The sequence below is a fragment of the Sorex fumeus genome, unplaced genomic scaffold (assembly GCF_029834395.1).
Source record: "Sorex fumeus unplaced genomic scaffold, SorFum_2.1 ptg000044l, whole genome shotgun sequence".
Lineage (NCBI taxonomy): Eukaryota > Metazoa > Chordata > Mammalia > Eulipotyphla > Soricidae > Sorex > Sorex fumeus.
In genome coordinates, this window is record NW_026606101.1 from 66293919 (window position 1) to 66321087 (window position 27169).

General features: G+C 50.6%; 1 protein-coding gene across 2 annotated transcripts in view; it reads left to right on the forward strand.

The window, feature by feature from the left end:
• The first annotated feature begins 4654 nt into the window (after positions 1-4654).
• PCCB (propionyl-CoA carboxylase subunit beta) overlaps positions 4655-27169 on the forward strand; it is a 28927-nt gene continuing 6412 nt past the window's right edge. Inside the window, exons 1-10 of one of the 2 annotated variants that reach the window (XM_056121615.1) lie at positions 4655-4896; positions 8435-8554; positions 10714-10782; positions 12136-12192; positions 14123-14236; positions 15726-15836; positions 22413-22521; positions 23815-23935; positions 25754-25835; positions 26214-26337. In XM_056121615.1, the coding sequence (XP_055977590.1) occupies positions 4735-4896; positions 8435-8554; positions 10714-10782; positions 12136-12192; positions 14123-14236; positions 15726-15836; positions 22413-22521; positions 23815-23935; positions 25754-25835; positions 26214-26337 (1069 nt within the window). In that variant the 5' untranslated portion in view covers positions 4655-4734. The remainder of the gene's footprint in view (positions 4897-8434; positions 8555-10713; positions 10783-12135; positions 12193-14122; positions 14237-15725; positions 15837-22412; positions 22522-23814; positions 23936-25753; positions 25836-26213; positions 26338-27169) is intronic. The other variant, XM_056121614.1, reaches the window with a different exon arrangement.

Here is a 27169-nt window from a genome sequence, read left to right on the forward strand (position 1 = left end):
ACTCCCCTTCCAATGCCCACTCATAGACGCTTGACCTCTATGCTGAGAGGTTGTTTATAAGGTACCCGCTAAACAATAAGTTGTTTTAAGGTACCCGCTTTGTGATAACTTGTTGCAGCTCTAGGAAACTAATATACTTAAGATTGAATACTGGGTTGCATAGGTCTACAAAATACTATGTACAATGACCCAAGCCTTCCCCTTCTCAGAACATCTTGCTACTTTGGGCAGAGGGAAAAATGCCTACTGTGGGAACCACACCAGGGAGTGTACTTCAGAGTTAGTACAATTGGGCTGTGAAGTCAAAAACAACAGCACATGCAAGCCAGTGCACGGTGCTCCCTGTTTGGGCCAGAAAGTCTCCCCAGTCCTGCCTGAGCCCTCTCACCTGCTCAGGCAGTATTTTGTACTTGCCTTAACTCTAGCCTTTTACCTAAATCCATTTAGCCAAAACAAACAAACAAACAAACAAACAAACAAAAACAGTCAAGACTGTCTGCCGCAGTTATGAGACAGCTGATAGTGGGTGTGTCTATGAGCATGTCTCAGGAAAGATGCATGTTTGATTATGCAGAAGAGGTAACAGGGACCCCCTTCTCCAAGGCGGGCAGACGGCATGCAGCCCATGTACCCAGTCCATCCATCCAGTCCATCCCCGGCCTTCGAAGTTAGGGAACAGACGACCTGGAGGAAGGCTGGGTTTCCCTTTTTGCTTGAATGGGCACGTCAGCTCCATCAAACTCCAGCTTCTGCTCTTGGGTACCTGCATCTCTGCTTTTGGGGCTTTCGGATTCAGTTCTGACTGACAGCTCTCTCTCAAGTCTTCTCTCTGAGTCTTCTTAAGTGTTTGTCTTTATATAAATCTTCTCCCCATCCCCTTATAGCATAGTTCTATAGGAATCCTGTAGGGTGGGGATACAAAGGTGGGGTTGAACATTATCATAACAACAAAGAGAGATAAGGCCACTCCTTCCGGAGATTAACTCAAGGGCAAAATCTCATCTAAAGAGATTACTCCAGATTACTAGGAGATCTACTCAATGGCTGGATTCCATCCACCATATCTTGCTTTCTTCTTTCCTCAGCTAGTAATCCATTTAAACAGTTACAGTAAATTTACTTCCTATAATATGTCTAGCAATGTCATCTTGTATGCGCACAGTAAGAGATATCAAGCTTAAAGTTTGGCTCTTAGGGGCTGGAGCGATAGCACAGCAGGTAGGGCGTTTGCCTTGCACTCAGTTGACCCGGGTTCAATTCCCAGCATTCCATATGGTCCCCTGAGCACTGCCAGAAGTAACTCCTGAGTGCAGAGCCAGGAGTAACCCCTGTGCATCGCCAGGTGTGACCCCCCAAAAAAAAAAGTTTGGCTCTTCTTGGGACATCTCACTATATATTCCAGACCACAGTCCTCAGGCCAGGTTAGTCTTCCTAACCCCAGCAGGGTCCTTATTCAGTTACCTCTTTTTGGGTTATTACAGTGTTTGTCCATGACCGTGTTCTAAACTTATAGTTAAGTATTATGGTGCTTGGCCTGGCCCATTTCGATGCCAGGGTAGCTCACCGCTTGCCCTGGGTCCATCAGTCCCTCGTCGGGACCCTGCTTTTGGGGTGCTAGGAACTAGGGGCAACTGAGGCTTAAGCTAAGTAAATATGGATACCCAGGAGTAAATATTATTTTGGAGTCAACTGATTCCCATGTTATATAGCATAGCATTAACTGTCTTCCTTTACTAAATAAACTATTTGCTAAATAAACATTAGCAAATAAACATTTGCTAAATGACATTGCTAAATAAACTAAACAAATGACATAAAGGAAAGAGAAAAACAGTTTAGGATTATTAGTGCCTGGTGGAATTGGGTGTGCCTCAGGGCACTGTTGTGAGAGTAACTCAATAAACCTTAAACTCCCTGTGGGAACAGCAAGGGCAACCCAGTGTTATCCTCTGGGATACCAATAGTACCTCTGAAGCTTCAAAGACAATGCAGCTCTGCAAGGGTGGAAGAACAGTCTGGAAAAAGGAACAGATAAGGGACTGGAGAGATAGTACACAGCAGGAAGTGCTCTTGCCTTGCACACAGCTGACCCAGGTTCAATCCCCAGAATCCCAGATGGTCCTCTGAGTCTGTCAGGAGTAAGTCCTGAGTGCAGAGCCAGGAGTTACCCCTGAGTACCACTGGGTGTGGGCCGCCCCCCGAACCCCTTAAAAAAGGAACAGATTAGCTCTCTCATTTCCCAGTGAGAAAAAGGGCGATGATGGTGTGGTAGGTGTGTGTGTGTGGGATGGGGATGGTTTTGGGTTTTAATAGCAACTTGAATTTTTTCATTCACTTATTTGATTTTGTACCATGCCTGGCAGTGCTGTCAACAGTATCCACTATGAAGTCCTACCGATGGACTTTGCCCCACTACATAGCTTCAGGCTTTGGATCCTGAACTTTCCCAGAATCTGGGTAAACATTTTTTTATTCTGGGTACTGATGGTTAGTTATTGCCACATAGTACATCCACAAAAATGTTTGCTGACTAGAATTCAGCATTAAATTAAAAATGTAGAGTTTGGACTTTTATTAAAGTCCTGGTGGCGAGTTGGATATTGGAGGGGTTAATGATCAACTTCAGCATGTTTTTTGTTGTTGCGAAGTATGTGAAATATAAATCTTGAGTTCTTTGGGGACAGGGGCAATGTGTACACCTAGTGGTTCTTGGGGAACTGTTTGGTACCAGGGATGCAATAGGTTTATCATTAGCAGAGCATGTCTTAAAGTCATATTGCCCTCCATATTCTTTGAAGATCTGCTTCATGGTGGAAAGAAAGGGTGAACAGCTCTGTTTAAAATCTCTAGAGCATGAGGCCAAAGAGATATAACAGTGGATAAGGCAGGTAGGGCGTTTTTTGCTTTGAACTCGGTCAACTCAAGTTCAATCCCTAGCACCCTCTATGGTCTCCAGGGCCCCATCAGGAGTGATCCCTGAGTGCAATCAGGAGTAAGTCCTGAGCACTGCCAGGTGAGGCACAAAAACAAGAAAAGAAAAACAAAAGCAATAAAATCTCTAGACCAGTGATTCTCAAACTTCAGCAAACTTCAAAATCACCCAAAGGTAATCACTGAAGCAGATTCCCTGGTCCCAGAATTTAATGTGGAGTCTCTAAGAATTTGAAAGCTTGCAGGTCTGGGATGGGTGGGATAATACAGCAGGTAGGGGCTTTCCTTGCACTTGACCCAACTGGTTTTATTCAGACCACCACATATGGTCTGTCCAGCCCACCAGGAGTGATCCTAGAGCATTATAGGATGAAGTCCAAAAGCCCTCATCCCTACACCTGTTTCCCAAAGAGGAAGTTTTAAGTTCTAACTCTTTTTTTTTTTTTTTTTTTTTTGCTTTTTGGGTCACACTCGGCAATGCTCAGGGGTTACTCCTGGCTCTGCGGTGCTCGGGGGACTGTATGGGATGCTTGGAATTGAACCCGGGTTGGCTGCGTTCAAGGCAAACGCCCTACCCGCTGTGCTATTGCTCCAGCCCCGTCTCCTCTTTTTTAAAATTCAATTTAATTTTATAAAGTTGTTCACAAAATTCATTACAGTTAATATTCGAACACCAATTCCACCACCTTTGCACCTTTCCACATTTAGAATGTTTCCACTCCAAATCCCAAACCATGCTGCCCCAAAGCCACTGAATCAATTTTGTGTTGCTTGTTATGAATAATCTGCTAAAAATGGTTTGATAAAGTTTTCTAAGAGGAAAGTATGTGAAGATTGTTGTATTTCATCCTGGAGCCATTCAGCCCTTGTATAAGAGATTACAAACATGTTTGTTAAATCCAATCAAATGTTGTGTGCTACTCTGGTACATCAGTGGTGTAGAGTAGGAGAGGTAGTGAGCCCCAGGAATTCTAAAATTCTAACTTACTCTCAGGTGATGCTTAAACTACCTGGCACACACCTCGAGAGCTAGAAGAGCCCTCAGTATCACGTGTTTCCGAATAATTGCTCCATCTTATGGTTAGTCTTGATCAAATCAGAATAAGCCATGCAACTACATGCTTAAAGAAACATCCGATTCAGTGGTTCAATAATTGTTGGCTAGCTCTTATTCTACTTATTTTTTTCTTTTTTTTTGCTTTTTTGGGTCACACCCAGCGATGCTCAGGGGTTACTCCTGGCAGTCTTGGGGGACCATAAGGGATGCCGGAGATTGAACACGGGTCGGCCGCGTGCAAGGCAAACGCCCTACCCGCTGTGCTATCGCTCTGGCCCTGTACTTGTTTTGGGGGAGGAGGTGGGATGACAAAACTGGAGATCTTGGGGCGTGGAGCGATAGAACGGCAGGGAGGGCGGTTGCCTTGCACGCGGCCTTGAACGAACTCCATCCCCGGCACCCCATAGGGTCCCCTAAGGAGGGCCAGGAGGAATTTCCGAGTGCCGGGCCAGGAGTAAGCCCTGAGCATCACCGGGTGTGACGCAAAAAGACTAAAACAAACGAGCAAAACCCAAAACTGGAGGGCTTAGTAGACAGAGGAGTGCAAGGACTCTGGTTCGTGCGGCCAGGCAGGCACCCGGCGCGCTGCCCTAGCGCCGCAGCCCTCCCCTACCCGCCCCCGGGCTCGGCGGTGGCTCGGCGGCGGCGGGCGGCGCGCAGGCGCAGTCGGCGCGAGCCCACGCGGCCGCACGGAAGTCCCGGGAGACCTGGAGGGATTGGAGGGGGAGCGCGCGGGCTCAGCAGACATGGCGGCCGTCCTGCGCGCGCTGGCGGCGGCGGCGAGGCTGGGCGTCGGCGCGCGGAGCCTGTGCAGCCAGCCGGTGTCGGTGAACGAGCGCATCGAGAGCAAGCGCCGCGCCGCGCTGCTGGGAGGCGGCCAGCACCGCATCGATGCCCAGCACAAGCGGGTGAGTCCCGCCGGGCGCGGGGACCGGCGGAGGCGCCGAGAGGGGTCGGCCGAGGGCCCCGGGCTCCCGACCAGCCAGCTTCGCGGAGCGTGGATGGGGGTCCTGCGGGCCGCCCCTCTTCGCCGCCTCGGCCTATCAGGGCGCGCCTGCCCGCCGCGCCCGAGCCGCGCAGCCAATCGGCGCGAGGCCCGGAGGGGCGGGGCCCGCGTTCACCTTGAGACGCTCTCGCCTCTTGGCTCCCAGTGCGGAGGCGGAGGCCGAGGCACCCCGGCGCCTGCTGCTCCCTCAACTTGCCCTGGGAAAAGTTAGCCGGGCCTGGCCGCAGCCGGCGCACCGTCCAAACCAGAGCAGGCAACTTTTGGACCTCATCTCCAGGACTCGGCTGCTTCTTCCCGTCCCAAATCACAGGGTTCCATTCGATTGTCTGTCGACTCGAGACAGTGCCCGGGACCCGGTTTCCAAAGGCAGCTGCGCTGCTGCTGCTGGTGCCTGTGTCCGCGCCTGTGTCCGCTGGAACCCGAGGGTGGTGGGAAAGTCTACGCAGATGGGCGGGGGGGAGCAGGCTGTGGGCCCCGTGTGCTTGGGTTGGGGAGTTGAGGGGCGCTCAGCCTTCGGAATGCCAGCCGGATCCCTTGGGAGTTCAACCCACGCAGCTGTACAGGACAGGGTGCTCAGGGGCAGGGCAGTGACCTTGGGCGACTAGTCCTCTGGGAGACTGGGATCAGCCACCCACCACCCGGGTTATGTGGTGACAATGGCAGCTGGAGAAACTGAGGCCCGGCCGTGCTCAGGGACTTGAACCTGGCCGGCTGAGTTGGTCTCTGACAGCTGCGAGTCTGGACCAACGTGCTGCAGGAGTTAGACCAGCACAGAAGGCGCAGAAGTGAAATACTTTTACAGGCAAGGATCCTGAGGTCAAAACACTTGGGAGTGGGGCAGTGCCGGTTGTCGCTGAACGGGGACTTCAAGACCCAAAGGGGGACTTCAGTGAGGTGGTTCAGCCAGCACTTGTCTTAATTGATGCAGTGCTGTAAATTCCCATTTGGGGAGCCTGAAGGTGGCAGTTCCAGTTTGAGAACGAAGTGTAAATTTGATATGGGGTGGTTGCCAGAGTGCCCCTCCTTTTGCAATTTCTCACCCTCATCTTGACTCTGAGGTGAAGGAAACTTTCCATCAACCCCCAGAAAAGCCTGTTATTGCTCCCCTGCTCTTTCTGTTGGGGCCCGTTGCTCAATTCTTGAATCATCAGTCCGCCCCGTCCTGGGACAGATCCTACTGGGTTGAGAGGCAGACTCCAGAAGTTTGGTTTTTTTCTCCACAAAAGCTGATTTTAGGAGGTTAACAACCTAATTCCCCCATCCTCTACCCTTACAAACCACCCCCTTTTTTGAGGGGGCGAACTAATTCCATAGGATATATTTCCAGAAATGAAATTATTAGGTCAAAAGATATATGGAGGGTCGGCAGAGATAGTACAAAGGGTAGGGCTCTTGCCTTGCATGTGACCAACTTGGGTTCAATCCTCAGCATCCAATATGGTCCCCTGAGCCATCAAGAAATGGTATTTTTTTTCTTTTTGGGTCACATCCGGCAATGCTCAGGGGTTATTCCTGGCTCTGCACTCAGGAATTACTCCTAGTGGTGATCGGGTATCATGTGGGATGCTGGGAATCAAACCTGGGTTTGCAGCACAGAAGGCAAAAACCCTACCTGCTGTTCTATTGCTCCAGCCCCAAGGAGTGGTTTCTGAATGCAGAACCCCCCCAAAAGTTGGAATGTTTATATCTGGATTTGTAACTGTTCTGTGTTGTCAAATTACCACTTTCATAAAGGAAAGTATGTGTTTTCAAATGACCTAATTTGAAGCTTTGTTTTGGGGGGCGATTCCTGAATGGCATAGTGGGCTAAGGTATTTTGGGGATCTCAAGGAGCGGAGCCTCTCAGTGGGCCGAGTGTGCCGGTGTGACCTCCGGCGAGAAGCAGGGTTGCGTATGTTCTTTTCTTGCATGAGCTCCTTAGCTCTCTGCGTCCTAAACAGATTGACTCTTGCTCAGCCCCTCCTTGCTCTGGGCTGGTCTCTGGATCCCTGGCAGGATGGGGTTTCAGTGTGGAATCTTTGGGGAAGCCTGTGGAAGAGGCAGGAGACCAATGAGGATTCCTCAGAGTGCATGGGGCTGGCCCCTGTGAGGTGAGCCTCTGTGCTCACCTAGAAGACGCCTTTTTGTTTCTTATGTTTATGTTTTTTTTTTTCCTTTTTTGGGTCACACCAGGTGATGCACAGGGGTTACTCCTGGCTCATGCACTCAGGAATTACTTCTGGTGGTGCTCGGGGGAACTTATGGGATGCTGGGAATCGAACCCGGGTCGACTGAGTGCAAGGCAAACACCCTACCTGCTGTGCTATCGCTCCAGCCCCTAGAAGACGCCTTTGATTCTAGGGTGTTGCATCAGCACCTGCCTTCCCACCTCACCTGTCTCCATTTTTCTCTTATTTGTGAGGAGTGTGAGGAGGAGCTCCCTCTGGGCAGTGCTCAGTGGCCTGTCATGCCCAGTGGTGCTTAGGGGCTAAACTTCAAGATGTTGGGGGCCTGGTGGGGGGGATCGAACCCGTGCACCCCAGCCACATGGCTGGCCCTTCTTCATTCTTTCTGCTGCTCCTTAGGTCTCCAGGAAATGTTGTGGGGCAGCTTATCTTGCTCAGGGTCGAGCCCACCTTACCCCTGCTTTCTCTTGACTTTTCTTTCTGTACCTTAATCACTGGGACTAAGTGCCAGGCTGTTTTCACTCGGGGTGCCCCAGAGGGGGGCAGGTGAGAGCCTTCCCCGCCCCAAGAGACCCAGCCCCGGAAGCCGACCTCCAATACCCAACCGCCGACACACTCCAGGCCACTTTCCACATGCTTGGGCCAAGCCTTACATATGAGTGAACATATTCCTGGACATACCATAAGACACTCCCTGCCCATTTTCCACAATTACCACACTATATTTGATGGGGTTCAGACAGTAGGCAACAAATCATAGAGGGAAATATATGTGTGTATATATATACACACACACACACACACACACACACACACACACACACACACCTCTTGGAGAGCCCAGCAAATTACTGAGTGTATCCTGCCTGCATGGCAGAGCCCGGCAAGCTCCCTGTGGCATATTTGGTTATGCCAAAAACAGTAACAATAACGGGTCTCATTCCCCTGACCCTGAAAGAGCCTTTAATGTGGCAGTGTTGGGAAAAACGAGTAAGGAGAGGCTGCTAAAATCTCAGGGCTGGGACGAATTGGGGACGTTACTGGTGCCGTTTGAGTAAATCAGTGAACAACAGGATGACAGTGATACAGTGATACCTTAATCCCAGCCTCCCCTCTGCTTTATTGGCTGGAGTTTACTGGTAAACCTGGCTGGCAGTGGAGGCTTTTAAGGGAGTGAGGGTCAAAAGGCGGCCTAGCCCTCCCATAATCATGGCAGGCTTGCCAACTTTGTGATGACATCATTTTTTTTTTCCTTCTTCCTTCCTTTCATTTTAGGGAAAACTAACAGCCAGAGAGCGGATCAGTCTCTTACTAGACCCTGGAAGTTTTGTGGAGAGCGACATGTTTGTGGAACACAGGTGTGCGGATTTTGGAATGGCTGCTGACAAGAATAAAGTACGTGTTCTCAGAGGCAGGTGGAGGTCCAGGCTGCTCCCAGTGTGGTTCTGCTGGTCTCCCCTGCAGGCTAATAGAAGGCCTTGGTTCCTCTTTCATTAACACAGTCTCAAGCTCGCGACTCTCGAGTTATAGGAGTGCCTCTGGGATGATGCTCCCATGGTCTCCAGATCCCACCCCCTCCACCCCCATTTTCCTTTTTTCTGCCGAAGGGATGGGAGTGGACCTTGTGTGCTGACTCTGCTCTAGTTCCCGAGGCTCTGGCTTGGATCAGAGTTCTTACGAGTATCGAACAATTGGAGGGAAGAAAGAGTACCTCTGTCGGTTGTCTTCTTGCCAGTTTAGGCTCTGGGGACGTTTGTACCCACCCTCCCACCCCATCTCTTTTGTAAATAGCTTTATTTTTATTCTGTATATGTATATATATATATATATTTTTTTTCTTTTCTTTTTTGGGTCACACACGGCGATGCACAGGGGTCACTCCTGGCTAATGCACTCAGGAATCACTCCTGGCGGTGCTCAGGGGGACCATATGGAATGCTGGGTATCGAACCCGGGTTGGCTGCGTGCAAGGCAAACGCCCCCCCCGCTGTGCTATCGCTCCAGCCCCTATTCTGTGTATATATTTTGGTTTTGTTTTTTTATTTTTTATTGGCCACACCAGGCTTACTCCTGACTCTGTACTCAGGAATCACTTGGGGGGCTCGGGACCATTTGGGGTGCTGGAGATGGAACCCACATCAGCTGCACGTAAGCAAATGTCCCACCTGGTATAGGCTCCGGCCTCCTGTAAAATAGTTTTATCTTGAAAAATGAGAGATTGAAAGGGGGGGGGGGGAGAGAGAGGGGAAGAGAGAAAGAAAGAGTGAGAGAGAGAGGTGAGAGAGAGATGGCAGGTTGTGATGTGGCAACAGTGAATGTGGCTCTTTTGCGGGGCCTTGCTTAGTGGTACTTGGGGAGCCTGTGGTGTTGGGGAGCAAGCCCGGGCCTCCTGCATGCCAGGATTCTTGTGGGGCTGAGTCGAGAAGGGGAGATTCCTTCACCTTCTTTTTTTTTTTTGATTTTGGGGTTACTCCTGGCTCTGCACTCAGGAATTACTCCTGGCGGTGCTCGGGGGACCATATGGGATGCTGGGAATCGAACCCAGGTCGGCCGCTTGTAAGGCAAATGCCCCACCCCTTTGAGCCATACTTCTGCACCCAGTTCCTTCTTTTGCTGGAGGTTCTTGTTTTGGGGGTCCTCCCTCGCAGTGGTGGTGGCTGCCAGGACTATACCTGGAGGTGTTGGCCATACAGTGAGGTTCTGGGGATCAAACCTGAGCCCTATGCATGCCTGATATGCATTCCTGCCCTTTAAGTTACCACCCTGGTCCTGCTTTAGAGATCTTTTTTATTTTTTGTGGTGCCAGAGATTGAACAACGTTTCTGCACGGGGTTTCTGAGAGGGGTGGCTTGGAGTGCTTGAAGCTGGTCATTTAAACTTACTTCATTTGAGTATTCTCCCTGGGTACTCAGAAGTTACTGAACTCTATTTTCTCAGGTCTGTAGGTGTGCTGTTAGAGACCAGGGATTTGCACACTTGGCACAGAATCAGCTGGCGCTTTTTGAATCGTGTGGGCTGATACAGTGATTGCAGTATTCCAAACAGAAGCTGGATGTACTTAAAGTTTGGGATGGGGGTGTGGCTTTGAAGTTGACACATATCCTGTCTTTTTCTGGTGAACATTTGGTAATTGTGACTGTAAGGGATCTCTTTGTGACAGTTCTTTTAGGAAGGGTCACGTGGTCCTATCCTAGTGCTTGCTCTCTCTTGTGGGGCTGAGTCGAGAAGGGGAGATTCCTTCACCTTCTTTTTTTTTTTTTGATTTTGGGGTTACTCCTGGCTCTGCACTCAGGAATTACTCCTGGCGGTGCTCGGGGGACCATATGGGATGCTGGGAATCGAACCCAGGTCGGCCGCTTGTAAGGCAAATGCCCTACCCGCTATGCTATAGCTCCAGCCCCTTCATCTCCTTTACTGAATTTTAAGGAATGTGGTTGGGTATTTTCTGGGGAACTGATGGTGAGGTGGTGTTTAATTGTGCTGTGGTCATCAAATTTACCTAAAGAAGAGTTTGTGTTTTTTAACCTTTATTTATTTTTTGAATTTCCTGCTAGTTTCCTGGAGACAGTGTGGTCACTGGCCGGGGCCGGATCAACGGAAGATTGGTGTATATCTTCAGTCAGGTATTTCCTAACTCCAGTTGGCTGAGCTTTCCTTGATGGCAGAGCCAGGAACAAAATCTGTAAGAAGGATTTTAATTTTAATTTTAATGCAGTTGCCTGCATCCCAGCCTGTGACGTGGACTCCCCGCACCCCTTTGCCTGCCCTCTCCCCCTCAGAGGCTTTGTTTTTTTTCCAAGTCAGATATTCTTCTTGGATGTTCAGGTCCCTTCAGATTTTTTTTTTGACTTTTTTTTTTGGGGCGGTGGGTGTCATACCTGGCGATGCTCAGGGGTCACTCCTGGCTTTGCACTCAGAAACTATTCTTGGCGGTGCTCAAGGGGACTATATGGGATGCCGAGGATCGAACCCATGTCAGCTGCAAGCAAGGCAAATGCCCTCCTCGTTGTACTATTGCTCCAGCCCAGTCCCTTCAGATTTTTTTCCATTCCTCTTTTGTTTCCTCTTTTTTGTCCTCATGAGCTGAATCTTGCTATTGTTTCCCATTGTCATTATTATTATTATTATTATTATTTTGCTTTTTGGGTCACACCCGGCTTTGCACAGGGGTTACTCCTGGCTCATGCACTCAGGAATTACTCCTGGTGGTGCTGGGGGGATCATATGGGATGTTGGGAATTGAACCCGGGTCGACTGAGTGCAAGGCAAATGCCCTACCTGCTGTCCTATCACTCCAGCTCCTCCCATTGTCTTTTTTGAGGGGGCTTTAGGAAAGTGAGCGTGCCTCAGAATGAATGAAGGAATGAAGGAATGAAGCCCCCACTGGAGGAAGCAATGAGGGCTGGTTCACCGGTCACCTCCCTTCTTGTCAAAACAGCAAATGTCTAATAGAAAGGCTTGACATACGTAGAATTCGATTTTAGATATTTTTGTTTTGTTTTGGGACCACACCTGGTGATGCTCCGGGGTTTCTCCTGGCCTTGCACTCAGGGATTACTCCTGGCAGAGCTCTAGGGACCTTATTGGATGCTGCCTGGGTCTGCCACATGCAAGGCAAGCACCCTACCTGCTCTACTGTCTCCCCAGCCCCTCTGATTTTATGGTTGACTGCAGTCAGAGCTTTCCTTTCCTCAGCTACAGATCACTTTTGTAGATCAAAGACTTGGTCCTTTGATCTTGACAGTCTATGAACTCTCTTTTAAGATACGTTATTCACTAGTCTATGGAATAATTTACAGCTTGTATTTGTATAATAAATAATAACATACTTGGCTAATTATTTACCCCTAAAAGTTCCTGAATGTCCTTTGAAACTGTTGGGTTATTTTATTTTTTTTTAACTTCCTCTGCCTACTGGATCTTCATCTCTGTCTAGTCACTATTTTTGTTTGTTGATTAATTTATTTTCCCTTCAGGATTTTACAGTGTTTGGAGGCAGTCTTTCCGGAGCACATGCTCAAAAGATCTGTAAAGTAAGTGTTTAATGTTAAAAATCAGTGCTTTCAGGCTCTGCACTGTGTGTCCTGGGGATTGTGGCAGGAGACAGGGCTGGGATGCGGGTGAGGCAGAGACAGGCCATGGTGCTGACCGGAAGGGACATTATCTGGTCACTCACAGCAGTGAGGAGATAGTGTCCCATGGGTCCCTCTGGCGAGTGGGGCAAGCGTGGACATTCACTTTTTTGCTTGTTTTGGTTTTTTTGGTTGGTTTTGTCTTTCGGGCCACATCTGCCGGTTCCCTGAGCTGACTCCCAGCTCTGTGCTCAGGGATCACTCCTTCAGGCTCAGGGGACCATATGTGGTGCCAGAGATTGAACCTGGGTTGGCTGCATGCTAGGCAAGTGTCCTGCCCACTGGACCATGGCTCCAGTTCTGGACTTTCACTTTCTTCTTTGGGGAGTTGAGGGGGCGCCCAGGCAGTGTCCCGGGGACCTGTGGGCCACGCTCTGTGGTACTTGGGCAGCTTGGTGTGAGGTCTAGTGACAAGCTCAAGGATCTGGTGCTATTCAGGCTTGCAGTGCCGGGGCTACAAGGGCCTGCCCATGGCGCTCGGAGCCCCCAGGGATGTAACTGACAGTGCTTGAGGCCATGTGGTGTTGGGGTCCCAAGTATGGACCCCTGTGCTACCTCCCTGGCCCCTGGACTTGCACTTTTTACATAGATAAAATAGGTAAAATGGATAAAAAATATTAAGCCTGTGGCTGGAGTGATAGTACAGTGGGTAGGGCATTTGCCTTGCACGTGACTGACCTGGGTTTGATCCTTGACATCCCATCTGGTCCCCTGAACACTGCCAGCAGTAATTCCTGAGCGCAGAGCCAGGAGTAACCCCTGAGCTTATTGCTGGGTGTGATCCAAAAAGCCAAGAAGCAAAACAAAAGAAATATTATGTGCCTAAAACCTATCAGTAGCTTTGTAAATCACAGTTGTATAATAATTTTTTTAAAATGTAGAAGCTGTTTGGGGGATCATGAATTTAAAGGTGGGGCTGACTCTTTAGTCAGCATGGCCAGGCTTCGTTTCTCTGTGATGGGTTCTACTTGTGTAATACACCGGGATTCTAGACGTGGCCCTGTCCCAGGGCACGCCTCAGACCTAGCCCAGTCACTATTTCGTCGTGTGGTTCCGGACTGACCCAGGACCTCGTGTGAGGCCGGCCCTCTATGGCCAAGTTTTCTTCCTGGCTCACGTCACTCCCCACACATTTCTCAGTTTTCTTATTTCACTGTCGCTAGTGGTGATATAAGTAATATAATGGGAATGAAAGGTTTTGTAAATCTCAAGCGTTATTAGGGATGTCGTCCACCAGTCCGTCCCCTGCTAACTCATCAAGAAGAAAATCTTTCGTTAGGGCGCCGGGAGGATAGTACCTCAGGTAGGGTGTTTGCCCTGCTCGCTGCAGACCCATGTTCAATCTCTGGCAGGAGCAATTCCTGAGTGCAGAGCCAGGAGTAACCTCTAGCATTGCCAGGTGTGACCCAAAAAGAAAAAAAAGAAAAGGAAAGAAAAGAAAGGAAAATCTCCCATTAGAAGTAAAACAAGCCTGGACCAGGCGTCATGTTAATTAATAAATTAACATTTCACGAAAATGCTTGGTCAGCATGTCTGCTAGCAGGTCTAGAGTAGAAACAAACCCAGCTGCTCACAGACCTGGCAGCTGTGGTGTGTTCCCGTGAGCAGGCTTCTCCCCGCTGCTGGGGAATGTTTTGTCTGTCGCTTGTGCGGGGGCTTCCTGCAGCCCTGCTTTCTCGGAAGACAAAACATCAGGGGCACCGGAGCCATCGAGACTGAGGCCTGTGTGAAAAGCTCGCGCTAAGCGTTTTCCAGAGAAAACACCAAGGTGCCGTGTGATGTTTTCACAGCAGGCTCAGGCCTTTCACAAAGCCTTTCTCTGCCCTTTCAGATCATGGACCAAGCCATGACTGTGGGGGCTCCGGTGATCGGGCTGAATGACTCCGGGGGCGCCCGGATCCAGGAGGGCGTGGAGTCCTTGGCAGGCTACGCCGACATCTTTCTGGTGAGGAAGTTGGTAGACAGTGGAGAGTAAGACCCACAGCACCTCCCCCTCGTTCCGTGTGCCCAGGCGTTGAAGACTCGAATGAGTTGGCGCCCACCTCTGAGTGTTGCCTTGTAACTGCTGGGACCCTTTTGTGCAGGGGTGGGTGAGGGGCACCCACCTCTGTGCAGGGGTGAAGTCAGAGCTCCAGGGTACGTACCCGTCCTGTAAACTTTCTATTCGTCCTTCCGCCCAGCTTTGTTCAGACGGGTGCTGGGCCTCTTTGGAACGGGGTTGAGTTTGGTGGGATTTTCCATTAGCACGTGTCTTGGTGGAGGTTTATTTATTTATTTATTTTTATTGAGTCACAGTGAGATTCACGGTTACAAAGTTGTTCACGATTGGGTTTCAGTTATACAATGTTCCAACACTCATCCCTTCACCAGTGCACGTTTCCCACCACCGACGTCCCCAGTATCCCTTCCCCCTCTCCCCTCCCCCTCTGCCTCTATGACAGGCACTTTCTCTCTCTCTCTCTCTCTCTCTCTCTCTCTCTCCCCCCCCCCTCACTCTCTCTCCTCCTTCCCCCCACCTCTCCCTTGGGCTTTATGATTTGCAGTTTACTGAACGGTTTTCATATATATCCCTTTACCTAGTTTTGACACTCAGTTCTTGTCCACAGTGATACTGGTCCCTTCTCTATCCTAACTGTCCTTCCCCCCTTTCCCCCTTCCCCTGCCCCCCAAGATTTCAGCAATTGACCAGTCCTCCCGGTGGTGGAGGTTTTGGGGAACCTCTGCTTGGTGGGAGGGACTGATGACCTGTTCTAGGGTGGAATGGCACACATAATTCTAAAAGAAATTACTGACTAGGTCCTTTGCCTCCAGGATAGAATTTTTGTCACTGTAAAGCCAAATGCAATTTTTAAAAAAAAATTGTATTAGTGAAACAACATGCGGTACAGTTGTAGACTTACAAATTTTTGTGCTTGGGTTTCAGTTAGACAATGATTGAGTACCCATCCCTCCACCAGTGCCCATTCTTCACCACCACTTATCCCAGTATCCCTCCCACTCCCCATTCCCTGCCCCCCCTGCCTCTGTGACATCTGCAGTTGTTTGTTCATTGCAGCACTCTTTACAATAGCCAGAATCTGGAAAAAACCTGAGTGCCCGAGGAGAACAGACCACTGGTTAAGGAAACTTTGGTACATCTACACAATGGAGTACTATGTAGCTATTAGAAAAAATGAAGTACTGAAATTCACATACAAGTGGTACTACATGGAAAGTATCATGCTAAGCGAAATGAGTCAGAAAGAGAGGGACAGACATAGAAAGATTGCATTCATCTGGGGAACATAAAGTAACAAAATAGGAGACTAACACCCAAGAGTAGCCGAGATTAGTACCAGGAGGCCAAATGCGATTTTATTGTTAACTTGATTTCTCTGCAAACATTGCCTAGAGTGGCTCTTTAACCAGCAGCCTTCGGCTTTCTCTTCGCGCAGAGGAATGTCATGGCGTCCGGAGTTGTCCCCCAGATCTCCCTGATCATGGGCCCGTGTGCTGGGGGCGCTGTGTACTCCCCGGCCCTCACGGATTTCACGTTCATGGTAAAGGTAAGGACCAACGGCTTGTGTTTCCTGCTCCGGGGCCTGCCCTGCAGTGAAAACGGCTCCTGACCTAGATCTGGGGTTTTTATCTGCTTTGTCACTGGCTCCCAGCATTGTGAGAGGCCGCAGGGAGAGATGGTTTGGCTGGAGACGAACCGTGTGGGGGGAGTTCAGTAACAGCCCTTGTCTGTGCGGTTCATTCTGGGGGATTTCACTTGTTCAGGTGAATTGCAGCTTCTCCAGTAATTAAAGGATCCTGTCCTCCGTCTAGACAGTTTCTTGAGTCCTGGTGCAAAAGTTTCTTTGGGGGCTGGAATGATCACGCAGCTGGTAGGGTGTGTGCCTGGCATGAGGCCAGTGGGGGTCCCGTCCCAGCATCCCCTACGCGTCCCCTCGACTCACCAGAAGTGATCCCTGAGCTCAGAGACTGGAGGCAGTCCTGAGCACTGCTGGATGTGGTCATCCCCCCGCCTCCTTCCAAAAAAAGGTTTCTTGGGACTAGAGAAATACCTTAGGGGGCTGGAGTGTGTGCCTGGACCTTTTTTGGGGGGGGTGGGGAGTGTCATACCTGGCAGTGCTCAGGGCTTACTCCTCCTGGCTCTGCACTCAGGAATCACTCCTGGCGATGCTCAGGGGACTATTGAGGCTGCCAGGAATTGAACCCAGGTTGACCGTGTGCAAGGCAAACGTGCCACCTGCCACATGGACCTTCTTTTTGGTCCTCTGCACTGTAGCTCCCCCCACCCCCAGCCTGGTACCACTGGGTGTGGCTCTGTTGGTGTGAGTTCAGGCTTTGTATTTTGGGGAGGGACGTCTGGGTCCCCTGAGCATTGCTTGGGAGGCCCTGACCACTGCGCCAGCAAGAAATATTTCTCCTGAAAAGGTTTTCTGTGACTTGCTTTATTGGGAAGTTGTTTCTTTTAATCGAAGTCAGATGGTTTATAACATAGGTTTCTGGTGGGGAGCTTTCTGAGTCACCATCTCTTTCCCCAATTTTAAGTGCTACTAATAAACTGTGGTAATCAAAACAGAGTGGTACTGAAATATGCCCTTTTTCTATTTTTCTTTTCTTTATATCTTTTTTTTGGAGAGAGTCACACCTGGCAATGCTCAGGGGTTACTCTGCACTCAGGAATTACCCCTGGCGGTGCTCAGGGGACCAGGTGGGATGCTGGGGATCAAACCTGTGTCAACCAATGGCAGGGCAAGCACACTACTCTCGCCCCAATATGCTCATTTTCAATTGAGAGTTATGTGTGGGTGTTGAATCTTATGAATACTTTTTCTTGTTTAATTTACTTTTTTGTTTTGATTTTGGGATAAGGCGTTTGTTTGCTTTGCGTGTGGTTGACCTGGGTTTGATCCCCGGCCTCTCCTATGGCCCCCTGTGCACCACCAGGAGTAATTCCCGAGTGCAGAACTGGATGATGCCCCAAAACAAAAAAATAGGCAGGCGCACTCATTGTTTATGAGGGGGTTTATTAGGATTATACCTCAGTACTTGGCTGAGTCATGTGGTATGAGGGAAATCGTAGTTGGTCTTGCAAAGGGTTTGTACTACTCGGACTATCTTCCCAGTTCTAAGACAATATATTTTGGAGCTAGTTTTTTTTTTTTTTGGTTTTGGTCTACCTGGAGGTGCTCAGGGCTTACTCCTGGCTCTGTCAGGGCTTGGGGGAACGTATGTGGTGCTGGGGATGAAACTCAGGTCAGCTGCATGCAAGGCCAATGATTAGTGCTGTACTGTCTCTCTGGCCCCATCTGGTCTTCATTTGTCTATGTAGTTCCTCCTATTTGTCCTCTCCTTTAACTTTTTAAAAAAATTTTCTCAAATGGTCCTCTCTTATCATGTGAGGATGCTGTAGTTATTTTTAATTGTCCTTTCCCTTTAACTTCATGCTGTAATTGACTGTTTTACACCTTATTCTGAGACAGTCGCAGCCTTCTGATTCTGTCATTATCACCTGACTCAAGTTTTTTTTTTTTTTAATTCGTTCGTTTTTTTGGGGGGGGGGCACACCTGGCGATGCTCAGGGGTGGCTCCTAGCTCTCCACTCAGGAATCACTTCTGGTAGCATTTCCTGGGGGAATAATATAGAATACAGAGGATTGAACCTGTATCGGCTACATGCAAGGCAAGTGCCCTACCCACTGTACTCTTGCTCTGGCCCTGACTCAATTTATTAAGGACTTTTTTTCCCCCCTTGACATGTAGTCAAACTTTTCTCAACACTTGTCAAACAGATCTGGTGGTGTTGAACATAAGCTTTTGTTTGTTAGGCTTGGGAAGCTGGGATTTCTCCTTCATCCATGAAGGAGAGGGTTTTTTTTTTTTTTTTTTTTTGTGGATCACACCGGCGATGCTCAGGTGTTACTCCTGGCTCTGCACTCAGGAATCACTCCTGGTGGTGCTCGAGGGACCATATGGGATGCTGGGAATCGAACCCAGGTCGGCCGTGTGCAAGGCAAACGCCCTACCTGCTGTGCTATTGCTCCAGCCCCAAGAATGAGAGTTTTGCAGTGTAGTTTATCCGTTTTTTTTTTTTCTTTTTGGGTCACACCTGGCAATGCACAGGGGTTACTCTTGGCTCTTCACTCAAGAATTACTCCTGGCGGTGCTCAGAGGACCATATGGGATGCTGGGAATCAAACCCGGGTCGGCCGCATGCAAGGCAAACGCCCTACCCGCTGTGCTATCGCTCCAGTCCCAGGGTAGTTTATTCTTGACTGATAGTTTACATCTTTTAGTATTTTGAATGTTATTCTGCTCTCCTGGTCTTTAGAATTTGGCTGGAAAAAAAAATCACTGAGAACTTGTATACTTTTTCTTGCCTAGCAGACTTTACCATGTTATCCTTGTCTTTGAATTTTGACAGTATTTTTTTATTGGTGTAGAAATAGTACAGGAGTTAGGATTTGTCTTGCGTGCAGCCAACTCTCATTTGAGCCTTGAACCCCATGGCTCCCTGAGCACTGTTGGCAGACATTTCTGAGCACCGGCAGGTGTGGCCACATCAAATCACCCCGCCACTACCTCCAATAAAAATTTAAAAAAAATTCTTATTGTTGAGGTACCATGCTTTACAGAAGGACTGTTGTCCGTGCTTCAGGTTTGGACCATGTCTACCATCGTTGTGCCAGTATCCCCCCACTACTGCCCCAGGATCCTTTGGTCTCTCCCCGTCAGTTAGGCAGACTCAGTTCTGTAGGCAGAACTTCAAGTTTCCTTCCCCTCCCTTTCTTTCCTTTCGTCGTCTTTTTTGGTTTGGACCACACCCAGCGATGCTCAGGGCTTACTCCTAGCTCTGTGCTCGGGATCACTCCTGGCAGTGCTCTTAGGGCGCCATATGGAATGCTGGGGATCAAACCTGAGTCAGCTGTGTGCAAGGCAAGTGCCCTACCTGCTGTACTCTTGCTCCAGCCCCTGTTTTTGCTTTTCGTTGTCTATGATCTTTGGCTATTTTGGGGAACAGTTTTACTGCTGTGTTATTTGGTGCCAGTTTCTGCGTGGAGAAGGTCGTGCTGTTGATTCATGCAGTGTGCAGTTCTTTTCCCGTGTTTGGGAAATGGGCAGCAGTTATTTCTTCAGGTGGCCCCTCTGCTCCCTTCTCTAGCTCTTTGGCTCCTAGTATTCCGTCCACCATAATTCTTGTGTCCTTTCCTAGTGATATCTGATAGTTCTTACAGCTTCTTCACTTTTTTCCCCATTGTTTTCTAAATCTCTCTCCTCTCTTCTACTTGAATACTTCTAGATTTCTATCTTCAATCTCATTAATTTTTTCTTCCATGAGATCTGTTTTATTTCTTGTACTTTTGGTGTCAATTTCCACTTGTTGAATTCTTCCCACTCAGGATCGATTTTCTTTTTATTGTTTGTTTCCTTTGGCTTTTCGATTCCCAGTGTCTTGGCGAAGTGCTTTCTGCTGTTTCCTCCTTTTGCCTACGGAGTTGCTTGTGTTTTCTTACGGTTTGAGTTCCTTTATGACAGATATTTTGAATTCTCTGTTAAAATCTCAGAATTCTGTGGTTTTTGTTGTTGTTTGTTGTTGGGGGGGCCTCAGACGGTGACGCTCAGGGCTCACTCCCGGCTCTGCACTCCGTGATCATTCCTGGCCGGCTCAGGGGACAGCACAGGGTATTGGAGCAGGATCCTGGTTTGGCCTTGTGCAAGGCCGGCACACTACCCACTGTACTGCATCCCTGGCCCCTGAAATTCTGTTCTCACGTTTCCTTCCTGCATATTTGCTGTGCTCTTCTGTGGCGCTGTGTCTCTGACAGTCCTGTATTCGATGCGCGCCTCGGCTGCACGCTTGGCCGTCTGTGTCGTTATGCGCCTCTCTCCCAGTAGGTGGCACTGTGGCCTCAGCTTTCCTCCCCCGGGCCTGTGCCAGCGCAGCCCGTGGGGAGGGGGAGTGGGAAGCAGCCCCGGGAGGCCGGACCTGGGGTTACAGCCACTTTGTCCCTCCTGGCCGCGGCTGCCCACGCGGTGCTCCAGGTGCTGTGCCTCTCGGCCCCGCGTGTAGCCCCGTGTGCCCGAGCCGAGAGGGGTGGAGGGTTCCGGCCCCACTCGCTGGCAGCCCGAGGTGGCACTCAGCACCGCCCCCGCCCTCCCAGGAAGCTTGGTGGCCCCCCTGTCCCTCTGGTCCTGGCCCTGGACCCCTCCCGCCGCAGACGCTCAGGGGTGGGGCTCCCCAGGCCGGGCCGAGCGCGGTGCCGGGACGAGCGATCACTTCGGGCCGTTTCTGTCATTTCCCGCCTTGATTCCTTTGGCCGTTTGCCATCTTATTCTCTCCCTGAACTTAGTAATAATGGCCAAACCTGATCCTCAACTTTGTTTTGAGAGGCGCCTATCTTTGCGGCAGGAGTTTCATGGAGTTGATAATTTTGGGGTCTTTCGGGTTTGGTTTTGTTTCTTGTTTGGGGGCCACCCTGGGCGATGCTCAGGGGTTACAACTCCTGACTCTGTGCTCAGGGATCACATGTGGTATTGCTTGGGGGTCGTGTTGGATGCTGGGGATAGAGTGAGGGTCAGCCACATTCAAGGACGTGCCTTTCCCACTGTGTTATCGCGTTGGCCCATTTATTCATTTTTTATTTTGTCCACACCCTGTGTAGCTTGGGCTGAATTCTGACTCTCTGCTCAGGGGAACCATATGGGTGCCGGGATGAACCTGGGTCGGCCGTTTGCAAAGCAAATGTCCGACCCGCTGTCCTACCGCTCTGCACTTGATGGAGTTTTAAACTGTTGTCCTCCCTCCCCGAAGAGGGAGGGGACTGGCCATGGCCACGGTGCCCTCACATTTGACTCGCGGTGTCCGGGACTCACACTGATCGTGGGGCTTGCTCATTTGTGGGGTTCCCTGTGGTCACATGTGTGGGGAAGGTACTTGCTGGTGACGTGGAGATCATCCTGGTGGGACCAGGGATTCTACTTGGCTCAGGGGGCAGTGCTGGGTACCAGATTCACAGCCGTGTACCTGCAAGGAAGGTGTGTCCTCACCTGAGCCACACCCCCGGGCCCTGACATGATCTTTTGGAATTGTTTGGAATGAAGCTTACTTGAGTTTATTTATAGGCATGGTTTTATTAAATGACCCTTAACCTGATCCCTCATTTATTATTATTTTTTTTGTGCGGGTGGAGCTCCCAAGGGCTGGCTAGGGACTGCAGGTGATTCTCAGTCACTTGGGCTGGATGGTTCAGTGCTTGGGCCTAGTGATGGGATGTTGTTCCGGCCCAGAGGTGCTGGGGCGCCCGGGCCATACCTGGCAGTGCTCAGGAGGTCCCGTGGTTCCAGGGATGGGGCCTGGGACCTGTGTGCCTGTGAAGCATCTCCCCAGCCTCTGCTACGTGAAAATTAGTATTGGGGTCTGAAAGAGTGATAGGACAGGGATTAAGGCACTTGGCCTGTCTGCAGCCAAGCCCAGCTTGACCCCTGGCATTGCACATGGCCTCCCGGACACCCTCAGGAGGGATCCCTGACCACAGACCTAGGAGTCAGCCTTGAGCACTGCTGGATGTGACCCCCAAACAAAAACAAAGAAGACCTGGATGTTTAATAATAATGAGAAATCTCAAGACCCAAGGGGTGTGTGTGGGAATTAATCATCCAGTATGAGCAGAGCTATAGAGGGAAAGTAAATAGGAAACACTTTGGTTGTTTGTTTGGGTCACACCCAGCTCTGCCCCTGGCTGCTGCCTGGGGTTCTCCTCTAGTGGTGCTCGGGACAGTGCCGTGCCAGGATTGAATCTGGGCCTCCCCTGTGTGCAAACATGCTTGTCAGCCATTTGAGTTAACACCGTGCTCCTCTTTCTTTTGGGGGGTGGGGGAACACTCAACAGTGCTCAGGGCTTGCTCCTGGCCCTGTGCTCAGGGATCGTGCCTTGCAATGCTGGGAGGACTCTGCATGGCTCTGGGGATTGGACGGGGGTCAGCCACACTCAAGGCCTTCCCTGCTGTGGTATCACTCCAGCCCCTGAGACGCGTTACTCTCTCCTCAGCCTCTGCGGCCATGGGAATGCAGAGGCTCCTTGCAGCCCTCGTGTCCCGAGGTTGACCCTTCTGAAACTCTCTCCTCTCAGGATACCTCTTACCTCTTCATCACCGGCCCTGACGTTGTGAAGTCTGTCACCAACGAGAATGTCACCCAGGAGGAACTCGGTGGTGCCAGGACCCACACTACCATGTCAGGTTGGAGGCTTCAAGGCCCACTCACTCTTTTCCTCCTTCCTTTATTTTTACTTTATTTTTAACTTTGCTTAAACACTGTGGTTTAAAAGTTGTTTGTGATACAGTTGTTTCAGGTACTCAGTGTTCTAACACCAATCCCACCACCCATGTGACCTTCCCTCCACCACTCCCCTGCCCTCTGGACTGGCACAAAATAGTGGATTTTATATTTGCTTGATGCAGCAAAATGGCAAATGAAGTTACTGAAAAATAGTTCAGTACAAGAAAATTAAAAAATTGTTATGCCCCACAGTGGGGTTATTAAAGTCCTTGTCTGAGGATTTCTGTGTGTCTGTTGCTGGCTGAGCCTTCTCTGTCTCTGCTTTGGCTTCCTGAGCGTAGTGAGCTTCTGCGTTACGTTCCCGTCTCACTTGCTGTGCTCCTGCTGGGCTGAGCGTGTTGTGGAGTTCGGAGGTGTCACGTGCCGTGTCTGCAGCTGCGTGCCCCAGGAGCTGGGGAACGGGGGCAGTTCTTTGCCATGGCATCTCTAGGGATCGCTGTAAAGTTGTGAAGCTGGGCTGTTTATATGGCAGAGGCTGTGCTGTGTGGTTGCGGCTGCCTCGTGCACCACTGGTAGTGATTCCTGCGTGCCGAGTCACTGGGCACTTGAGCACCACTGGGTGTGGCCCCCAAACCAAACCAAACAAGATTTCCAGGCAGTGCCGGATGTCCATCATCATAATGTCTTTAAGGCATTGCAAGCTGCTTGTTTAATTGTCACCATTTTTTTTTTGAGGGGAACCCACACCTGGCTGTTCAGGGCTTACTCCTGGCTCTGTGCTCAGGGTACTGGCAAGGCCCCTTGGTAGAGCCCTCATCTCCCTTCTGCCCTCGCCCTCTGTACTATTGCTGAGTACCATGGCATGCACTTGTATTTGCATTTTGTCTGACTTTCCTGAGAGGTGATGGGCACACGGGGGCCGTTCTCCATGCAGGGCTGCCCGGGGCTCCTGCCCTGCTGGAACTGACGCTCTGGGTTGGGGTCAGGCCAGACAGCAGTGCCGAGAGTGTCAGTGGTTACCTGGATAAGCCAAGAGTGACGTGGGGCTGGCGTGTTCTAGAGAGCGCCCCAGGCCAGCACCTCCGAGCGAACCTGAGCACGGAAGTGCCCGTCATGGAGTGGCGCGTGAGAACAGAGGATGAAGGCTGCGTGGTCGGAGCATCCCGAGGGCGGGACATCTGAGCTGACCCCTGTGAGGCCACGTGTTCGGGCTGACTGGTGCTCTGATCCCTTGTGTTCTCCCATCTCCACAGGCGTGGCCCACAGAGCTTTTGAGAACGACATCGATGCCCTGTGCAACCTCCGGGAGTTCTTCAACTACCTTCCGCTCAGCAGCCAGGACCCGGCTCCCGTCCGCGAGTGCCACGACCCCAGGTGGGCACCGCTGCTGCCCTAGGACCACGGGGTCTGGCCCTTCGTGTGACTTCACGCTCCCCGTGTGCCTGGGACGGTGGCATGTCCCGGTGCAGGGAACAAAGATGATTTCAGGACTATACCCTTCCACTTGACTTCGGGTTTGGGGGCTACACCCGGCAGGACTCAGGGCTTTCTCCTTTTTCTCAGGGATCCCTCTTGGCGGGCACGGGACAACCTTAGATAGGTGCTGGGGGGTCAAGCCTGGGCCATCCGCTTGCTAGGCAAATGCTTTACATGCTGTCCATCTCTCTGGACCTCTAATTTCTGATCAGTAGCTTGGCAATTACGAGGGACAAAAAAAAGTGTTTTTGTATTTTCCTTTTTCCAAGAGAGGCTTGAATTGTCCAGAATTGGAGGTGGCAGTTTTTTGGTCTTGACAGGAAATGAATGTGACTGGGTTTGGAGCGATAGCATAGTGGGTAGGGTGTTTGCCTTGCACGCGGCCAACCCTGGTTCGATTCCCAGCATCCCGTACGGTCCCCTGAGCACTGCCAGGAGTAATTCCTGAGTGCAGAGCCAGGAGTGATCCCTGTGCATCACTGGGTATGACCCAAAAAGCCAAAAAAAAAAAAAAAAAAAAAAAAAAAAAAGAAATGAATGTGACCTGGTGCAGACAGCAGGCGCTGTAGGTAATGTGCTCGGCACCCCTGCGGTGGCCAGGGTTGCAGGCTGCATCCTACCCTGGGGGCTGCCACTGACATGTGCCTCTCAGAGCGAGCCCGAGGGTCTCCAGTTTCCTCAGACGCAGCTTCTTTTCTTCTCATTTTCGTTTCCTTTCCAAAGTGAAAAGCACTGGCTTAGCTTGACTTTCTCCTGCCTATGGGAACTGGAATGTGATCACCCAGGAAGCTGTTTTCTGATGCTTCCTTGTGGGATGGACCTGGCCTCCCACCGAAGGGTCCTGTCTGGAATGCTCTGGAGACCAGTGTCCCGGCACCCACTGTTGGCCTCTGGGGACATGATCACTGCGTGGACTCACGAAAGGTTGGGGGGGGGTCACAGGCCCAGCAGTCACACCAGTCCCCCACCCCTCCTTTCTGAGCATCTAAGCTATTTGGGGCACTGAAAAGTGTCTTCAGCGTAATGCTGACTTTGAGGTTCTAATTTATTTTTCTTGACTCAGGAGGTTAGATTGAGACCTTCCAGGGAAGGGCCTTGATGGGTGTAATACTTCTTCTTCTTCTCCTTTTTTTTTTTTTTTTTGGGGTCACACCCAGCGATGCTCAGGGATTTCTCCTGGCTCTGCGCTCAGGAATTACTCCTGGCGGTGCTTGGAGGATCATATGGGATGCTGGGAATCGAACCTAGGTGCGCTGCGTGCAAGGCAAACGCCCTACCCACTGTTCTATTGCTCCAGCCCCGGGTATAATACTTCTAATATACCTGATGGTCCTGAGAACATAGCAGGGGTCACTCCTGGCGGGGCTTGGGGGACTGTATGGGGCATGAGGGATTGAACCCAGGTCAGCGGCATGCTATCTCTTTAGCTCCACATAGGATATTTTAGCGGGGGGTGGGGGGGTGTTGATCCCAGGTTTAGATTTGGTTTGATTAGTGGCAGCAAAGGGCGTTATACACTGTATGACCGAAACGCCATACGATCAGCTTTGAAACTCTGTATCTCATGTTTTTTTTTTTTTCCCCATTAAGAAACAAAGGGATTTATAGAAGGACCCCTGCGTTAGTCCAGCAGGGACACGAGGACTCTCCCCCACCCCCCTGTCTCTGGCTTCTGGCTTCTTTTCCGGTGTTGATTGTGTCTTTTTCTTTCCAAAGTGACCGTCTGGTTCCTGAGCTTGACACGATTGTTCCTTTGGAGTCTACCAAAGCCTATGACATGGTGGACATCATACACGCCGTAAGTGCCATCCCCCCGCCCTGCCCCCTAGCATCCCTTCTCTTCTGCTTACCCAGTGTGTCCGTGGTCACTGTGTTTTGTTCTGGTGACAAGTGCTGGCCCTGGAGTCTTCACACAAGCCACGTGGGGGAACATGGGTGGGCATAATGCCAAGTTCCAAGCCAGACTGTGCTGGCTGGTGCCGCCCTACCCGCAGGAGGCTCTCCCCAGCGCCGCAGGGAGGCAGCGTGGCCCCCACCTGGCCTCCTGCCAGAACCTCTGTCCGCAGTGGCCACTGTCCAGCCCTGGAATTCTGCAATGTCGACACCTGTGATTCCGTTACGTGCTTGTACCTTGTTCTTTATCATTTTGGTCTCAGGAGCAAATGTGTCCCTGCAGGTGGTTGACGAGCGAGACTTTTTTGAGATCATGCCCAGTTATGCCAAGAACATCATTGTTGGTTTTGCAAGAATGAACGGGCGGACCGTTGGAATTGTTGGCAACCAGCCCAAGGTGGCTTCAGGTAGAGGAGGGCGCGGTCAGGAGCCGCGGGTGGGTCTGGGGCTCAGGGTCTCCGCCACTTGCCTCTCCCTCAGATGGGTCCTCCCACACATGCTTGGCACCGCTGAGCCACACTGCCCCTTTCCCCCTGCTGGGACGTTGTCTTCCTCTCGGTTGAGCTTTCATTTTGTCATGGAGAGCTGTTCTGTGTCAGAGTTTGGATTGAGTTGGTTCTGACAGATTCTGATTATTTTAGGATACTTCTGCTGGAGAACTGCTTGGAGAGGCTTACTCCACAGTTTTATTGTCTAGAGAAAACATCTAAGGTTCGAAATTCACATTCGATAATGTGTTTTGTTCCTGTAGTGATTTCTCTGGACTCTAAGACTGGGGTTGCCCCCTCAACTCCTCCCCCTCGTAGCCCCTGGTGTGAGCATCATGTCATTTCCTTGTTTGCTCAGTCTCATCCTCCCTTTCAAGCTGCAGGTGCAGCTGTAGGGTGGGCGCCCAGGGGCAGGCTGCTTTCAGAAGTCTGCGGTTAAAGGAACTGCTTTGGCTCATCCTAAATAGGATCTACCTTGCAAGGATTTTTATTTTTTTGCTTTTTGGGTCACACCCAGTGATGCTCAGGGGTTGCTCCCGGCTCATGCACTCAGGAATCACTCCTGGCAGTGCACGGGGAACCATATGGGATGCTGGGAATCAAACCCGGGTTGGCTGCGTGCAAGGCAAACGCCCGATTCACTGTGCTATTGCTCTAGCTTCTGCGAGAATTTTTTTTCTGGGGTAAGGTTGGGGGCATGCCTAATGATGCTCAGAACTAACTCCTGGCCCTGTGCTCAGGGATCTCCCCT